General features: G+C 41.7%; 1 protein-coding gene across 1 annotated transcript in view; it reads right to left on the bottom strand.

Annotated features, from left to right (window-relative positions):
• Positions 1 to 644: 644 nt before the first annotated feature.
• Positions 645 to 7500, bottom strand: part of LOC113830257 (uncharacterized) — a 7215-nt gene continuing 359 nt past the window's right edge. Inside the window, exons 2-7 of the mRNA XM_027383462.2 lie at positions 7347 to 7486; positions 2310 to 2414; positions 1859 to 2105; positions 1584 to 1706; positions 1266 to 1403; positions 645 to 917 (exon numbers count right to left, since the gene is read on the bottom strand). Coding sequence (XP_027239263.2) covers positions 783 to 917; positions 1266 to 1403; positions 1584 to 1706; positions 1859 to 2105; positions 2310 to 2414; positions 7347 to 7486 — 888 coding nt within the window. The 3' untranslated portion in view covers positions 645 to 782. The remainder of the gene's footprint in view (positions 918 to 1265; positions 1404 to 1583; positions 1707 to 1858; positions 2106 to 2309; positions 2415 to 7346; positions 7487 to 7500) is intronic.

Below are 7500 nucleotides of genomic sequence, written 5' to 3' on the forward strand. Positions count from 1 at the left end.
AGATTTCAAGAAGAACGGCATTACTCATGATGAAACTGATTTGAAGATTTATGATATATATATATATGTATGTGTGTGTGTGTGTATGTGTGTGTGTGTGTGTGTGTAATGTATATTATATAGTAACTATGAAAACTCTTATATTTGATATTATTGTCGATGTATTTATTAGACTCATGTTTTTGAACAACCTCAAGATTTAAAATCTTGTGCAAGAAATAAATGGTATATAATATAATATATAAAGTGTTAATGTTTCAATAGAGCTTCCTTTGTGCCAGAGAATAGTCTTTGTTAAAAATATTATGTTAACTTTTTAAAACCTGTCATTATTCTCCTAAGTATATAATTCATGCATTGTGACATACATCGTAAGATTTCGTGATTCTTTATTGCCTGTTCTTTTGACGAATGCAGAACGTAGACTAACAATAGGCTTGTGAAAGTACAATATCGCCGGCGTTTTTGTTTGGTGTTATTGGCACAGGCAGTCGGTATAATTTGCTTTGTTATTTTCACCGGTCGCCTTTGTTAAATCCAGTTGCCTTCCGACATGATTGATTTGTCTTGTCTTGACAGATGTGTCCATTTTTGCAGTCTTTGCAAAGAGCGCCCTGGCATTGCGGGGAATTTAAACGTTCGAAAACGGCCGTGCAGTTTTTTATTTATTCATACATACAAAGAAGTATCAAAATCACTTGAAAATTAATTAATTCTTATCACAAAGCTCTATTATGCTATGACTAGGTACTGGCGTAGCGTTTTTGCTGGGAGCTGTCTCACTAGAAGCCGGTCTGAGGTCTGTAGGTTTTAGCAGTGGGAATGACAGCGGAGCCAAACGTGGCGGGACGGTGGGCGTCTCCGGAGTATGTCACGTGGGCAGTGTAGCCGTTCGTGGGGTCGACCACGTAAGTCACCTGCGGGAAGGCATCGTGAAGTGCATAAGGTAGAAGGGTATCCATCGGTGTGTGTAGGCGTGTTCGCATGCATGTATGTGTATGTGTGTGTACATGTGTATGGATAGATGCACACACACACACACACACACACACACACACACACACACACACACACACACACACACACACACACACACACACACACACACACACACACACACACACACACACACATTCATATATCTATATTTGTACAACACATACACATATACATAATGACCTAAATATCTGTATGATGTTTGCATAATCATAATATAAATGCATAAAAGATCATATCCCATTAGTTGAAAACAGTCGCTTGCTCACTGTCTGCTTGCGGCCGTCAGGCAAAAGGACGGTGTAGGACCCCCTGACGCTGGCGCCGTCCGAGGCCTCACTGTGGGCGAAGTCTGCGCCCGACTCGTCGTCCCTGACGGTGTATGCGAAGTCGTACGGCTCATGCACCTGGTGGCACGGTTGGCAAGGCGTTGGGGCTTTTCAGAAGTGAGGGTCAAGGCAAAGTTTTATGGGTACTAGATCTACGGTGAGTCATTTGACATTTGTGACCAAACCTGCTTGAGACTGTCAAACCCTCCTGCTACAATCACACGCCTACTATCACTGGGATATGAGGAATGGCCTTACCTCGGCAGGGTCTGGGTGAAAACTGTGCGAAACTGGCGCATCGTAGACATGGGGAGGGTCAGCCGGCAGGGCCAAGGTCGTACCCGTGAGCAAGAGCGAGGTCGTCAGCATCACCACCATCATCTTTGCGGAAGAAAGCTCATCAGGAAAATGTTTGGACATTAGCGATTGGCAGGAGAAGAAGCTGCATTTTCTTCTGGCATTCCTCTTATCGCCTTATTTCCAAGTATAGCCTTTTCTCCACTCGTCAAGATCTCACAAAAAATGATTCAAACCTTTGCCTTCATGTCGCTGAAATGTTGCGTGATGAGTAAGTGCCAATAACGAAGAACAAGGAGGAATGGCCAGCTTTTGATCTGACACCGACCTTTATACCCTGCCTGCTTTCTTTGGCACTTGACCTTTGAAGACGTTTTGCTGATGTCATAATTTGCCTGCGTCTGATCTTGGAACTTGTAGATGGCTCGCGGAAAGAGGGGTGATGGTCGGAAGGCAGAGGAAGCACCACTTAAGTTACGAGGGCTGACGTATTATTTTTTTCGCGGGTTATTGATAATTTTTGGTTGTTTTTTACATCAGATTTTGCATCTTAGATTTATTTTTTACATTTCCCAAGTCGTCGTCCGCCTACTGGTGTGAACTTGCTTGTCTCCTCCGGGATCTGCTTTCTCCTCGCCTAGCAACATTTTTCGCTTGTCGGGCCTCTACCTGTTCGGTTTTCTTTACGTTCGGCCGTTCGTGATCTCGTTCGTCTTGTTGACCAGCGACACGCGGGCGTCTGGCTTGCAACGGCACTGCAAGGCATCGGCAGTATTGATCTCCGTTTCAGAGCTGGAGTGGTTTCGAGTTCTCTGTGTCGATGGTATTTACTTGTTCAGAACAGCGGTAATAATATTTGCCGAGGCCGCGTTCTGCTCGCGTGGCAGCGCAGGGGGCGAAGTGGCCCTTCATGTCGAGATCGTGTGTTTCTGCGAAGGTATTTGCTGCCTCACCTTATTTGCATTTCCTTTTTCCAGCGATTCATTTTATTTATTTTTGTATTCATTTATTTTACGAAATTCTTTCCCCGTTTTCCGTTTTTCTCACAGAAACTGTCTAGATCTTTGATATGAGAATATGCCATTAACCACGTTTGCTTTGATGTCATCTTACATAAGCCGGTTGAACTCTGGGGCGAAGAAGTCTGTTCGGTAAGAAAGCCAAGGAAAGGTCAAAGTTAAGAGTAAAGAAACTGTAAATGATATGATATATATATATATGTGCGTGTGTGTGTATGTATCATATATATGTATATATATATATATATATATATATATATATATATATATATATATATTATATATATATAGAGAGAGAGAGAGGGAGAGAGGGAGAGAGAGAGAGAGAGAGAGAGGAGAGAGGAGAGAAAGAAAGAGAAAGAGAAAGAATGGAATAGAGAAAGAGAAAAAAATATATATAGAGAGAATGAAATATGTATATATATATATATATAAATATATATATATATATATATGAAATATATATAAATATATATATATATATATATATATATAGATAAATATATATATATATAAAGAGAGAGAGAGAGAGAGAGAGAGAGAGAGAGAGAGAGAGAGAGAGAGAGAGAGAGAGGAGAGAAAGAAAGAGAAAGAGAAAGAATAGAATAGAGAAAGAGAAAAAACATATAGAGAGAATGAAATATGTATATATATATATATATATATATATATATATATATATAGAGAGAGAGAGAGAGAGAGAGAGAGAGAGAGAGAGAGAGAGAGAGAGAGAGAGAGAGAGGCAAGAGAGGCAAGAGGCAAGGAACTAATTTGGAAATGGGCGAGGGGCCGGTTTACATTGCTACGGGAGGAGGGAAAGAGTGCTGGAGGGAAACCAGGAAGAGAAAAAAAAGATTGAAGGGGGAAACTGCAGGGAAGGGAAGAAATGATAAGACAAAACTAAGAACTACAAGAAGCGATGAAGATAATTGGAAGGAAGCGAGGGACGCTGAGAGGGCAGTCGAGATCTCCGTTTTATATTCTGGAAATTGGCAGACGTAATGCACACATGTTCTTGTGATCGTGTTTTGTTATCATTATCGTCGTGCAATTTTCATCCGTCTTATTAATGTTCTCAAAATATGTTTTACGTACATAGACGACGAACCTCGGGGCGAACAAGCACTGGAATGCAATCGCTGATCAACTGCAAGAAGTTTGAGTGAAAGTTGTTTTCTCCGATGGCTTTGATACCAGATTTAGCGGAAATCGGAGCGAAAAGCGTCGATTGTAAGAGCGTTTGCAGATATTTCTTCTCTCGGTCTGCATTATGATGATGTATAACAGTCTGTGCGATTTTTAATTTTGTTTACATTCGTTCAAGAACTTATATTGGGCAGCCATGCGGAAATTTCAGACAGCCGTCTCGACTTTGGACTAGATTATTCTTCAAAATGCCGAATTAGAATAGATTTCATTGTTTTTATTATCACTACTGCTGTTTGTTATCATTACTATTGTTACTATTATGGATATTGCAATTGCAGTCACAACTATGAATACTACAATTACATTTTTAAAGGAAATTCTCCAACTTCTAAAGTAGAAGCTCTGACTTTCCTTTTCATTACAAAATGTACAATGTATAATTTATCTTGTTTTTTCTTCCAACAGGTACGTAACTGTATATCACGTAGGTGGAAGCCAGCGGTACGTAAGTATATCGTGCAAAATTCTTTACTTAGTTCATTAACATGTTCACAATGTTTCTCTACTACCTACGTTTTATTTTCCCTCGTCGGGGATTGTTGAATTACAAACAACCGGCATTTTTTTTCATTTGGAACTCATGAACGATTCAAAATGAATTGAACTTTGCACAACGAACACCTTTTGTCCAGAGTTTTTGCAGTTGCTTCTCCTGCGGCTGTGCGACCTGATCTCGTTTGGTTCAGTCCGCGAGTTTCGTTTCTTTTGGGAAAAAAACAAGTTTGGCTTTTGACCGTGTGTTTACCTGATTTTTTTTTTCTTTTTTTTTAATCTTTAAACTTCTTTTTTAGTTCGTAAAGTATATAATTTTTATTTCATATTTTTGGGATTTCGTTTACTTCCGCTTATATTGATTTTTCTGTGTCCCTTCTTACTCTCTTCTTCTTCCCTCCTTTCCTTCATCTCCCTCCCTTTTCCTCTTTCTATTTCTTTCTTTCTTCCCCCCCCCCTCTCTCACTCGTTCGCTTTCCCATACTCAAGGTCTTGCATTTGTACAAACATCCGCAATGTTAGTCTTTCCATCTCCGTTTGTCACTCCTTTTTCCATCCCTTTCTCCCTTGCCCTCTTCTCTCGTTTTTTCTGCTATTTCCTATCTCTATTTCTATCCCCCTTTCCCATTTGCCCATTTTCCTTCCCTTTCTTATTCCTTTCCCCCTTCCTTACCTTTCCACTCTCACGTTCCCATCCGCTTCCCTTAGTCCACCCTGATCTAGGTGTAGCAAGGGGTTATGTAACCCCCTCCCTCCTCCCTCTCCATTCCCTTCCCCTTCGCCTTCCCCTTCCCTCTCCCCTCTCTCTTTCCCTTCCCCTTCCCTTCCTTTTCTCTTTCCCCTCTCTCTTTTTCTTCCCCTTCCTCTATCCTCTCCTCTCTCCCTTTCCCTTCCCCTCTCCATCTCCCTTTCCCTTCCCCTCCCCCTTCTTCCTCCTCCTCTTCCTCTTCCCCCCTCCTTCCCCCTTTTATCTGGTCGTGGCAGCCCGCCGAACTCACCGGCGGTCGGATGATTGGTTCTGAACCAGTGATCGGAACGAGTGAGGTGAATTATTGATTTGGCGATTGATGTGAGTTAATGATGTGGATTGAAAAGGAATTGATGAGAGGGAAAGAGAGGGAAGAAGGAGGGAGGGAGGCTAGATGGGTAGGGGCGGTTTCGGGAATAGGGGAGATGAGATGGTAGGCAAGATAGAGAGAAAAGGAAGAGCAGAGAAGAGATGAGAAAGGGATGGGTATTTTCAGTTTTGTGGACGGGTCGAGTGCATAGTCTACTCTGAACGAACGCTGTGAATGAACATCGTGTGTATCGCGAAACGTTCCAAGCGCATGTCGTGTTTGTAATTCCATCGAGCAACAAGTATATAAACAGAATGGACATTAAATATGGACTCTGGATGTAGCGTGTAATTCAAACGGGCAGCGAGTGTGTAATCGGAACAAGTGGGAAAGACGTAATTTGAACGAACAGCGAGTCAGCAAAATGGATGTTCATATGCATGAAGTGTATGAAATTTCGTCTGCTAAGTGTACTTAAGAATACTCAGTATTTTGATGAATACCGCCCCTGATGCTTAGGAATAGCATGCGTGACTGAACAGAACACCGTGAAAGAACTTTAGCGGAATGTGGTGGGTACTGCTTGATGACGAGGGAATAAGAGTAGTTGTGATAAAGATAAATGATAACTGAGCATCACGAATGGATAGCGGAAGACTTTTTCATTTTCCGTTATCTGCAGTTTTGAAATATAAATCTTCGAAACTCTTCGAAATGAATGCATATAAATTCACGAAATTAATCGTTTCGATAGCCTTTATTCCCGCCCTCTCTGTGGAACCTGAGTGAAGCCGCAGTGCCACCGCCCCGCCGATTTTACTAACATTGCCCGCAGGCACCGAGGGCTTCATATGACCGAGTGTGTATTTATAAAACCGCGTCGCAGTGGCAGCGAGGAACAGGTAAAATCAAACTAGTAATTAGGTTCCCGTTTCATTAGCGAGTCATTGGCACAATTGGTAATAAAAAGAGCCATAACGCCAGCGTACTTTTGTAAATGAGGACCAGTATTCCGGGAAGTCGGGGGTCAGGGATAGGGGGGGGGTTGTGGATGGGCGAGGGAGGTGGGGGGGGGGCGCCATTGGCTGCTGTTGTAAAGATTCTGCGCTGTTTATGTGGGCTGCATGGCGCCTATGTGCGTGTTTGATGTCGATGCATGTCAATAGTATTTCACTGTAAATACAGGAACACCATCAGGAAAAGTCGGGATGCTTTGAAAAGACCTATTGATTTTCGTTCACGTACCCTTTTTTCTCTCTCTCTCTCTCCCATTCCCTGATTTTTCACCCAAATGCTGTGGCGTTTTTTATTTTTATTGTTATTAAGTTCCCGTGTATTTTTACGGTGAATCAGTTTATTATTGATTTCGAAGGATAGCATTGCTATGAAATAAAAAATATATATAACCATTGCTAAAAGGGAAGAGAGAGAGAGAGAGAGAGAGAGAGAGACAGAGAGACAGAGAGACAGAGAGACAGAGAGACAGAGAGACAGAGAGACAGAGAGAGAGAGAGGGGGGGGGGAGAGGGGGTTAGAGTAGATAATTAGATAATTCTAATTGTTAACATTATGCATATAAAGCACGCTGTAAATGAGCTACTGAAATGGTAACGATTAAAGCGCCGAAAATAACCCAAGCATAATTAATTTACTTCGTCTGCATTTTGTAAAAATCTCCGTGTGTTTGTATTGTACGAATTTTAGAACATTTGATAAATCTGCACTGCTATGATGTTGGGTACGATTTTTTAGTTCGTTATCTATATAAAAAATCGATTTTCCTTTCATTATATGGTTATATCATTAGAGATGTGCTGACGGTTTTGTGTGGTCTCTTACTTTGTTTTCTTCCTGTGTTTGTGTGTGTTTTGGTGTTTGCTCCAGTCTTCTTGTGCGAGTGGGGGAATCTGTGCTCGCCCAAACATTTTATTTACGGCTGAACGAACGCTTTGACTTCATGAGACGTTTCCCTGAATCTCGCAGATGTTTGTCCAATAGAAGCCGTTCCTCTTGCTTCTGTGTTTTCTCTCTCAAACTCGTGGAAGTTTAACGGGGCAGCATACTCCTCCTCCTCCTCCTCCTCCGCCTGCAGGATGTTTA

This window comes from Penaeus vannamei, chromosome 2, assembly GCF_042767895.1.
Source record: "Penaeus vannamei isolate JL-2024 chromosome 2, ASM4276789v1, whole genome shotgun sequence".
NCBI lineage: Eukaryota > Metazoa > Arthropoda > Malacostraca > Decapoda > Penaeidae > Penaeus > Penaeus vannamei.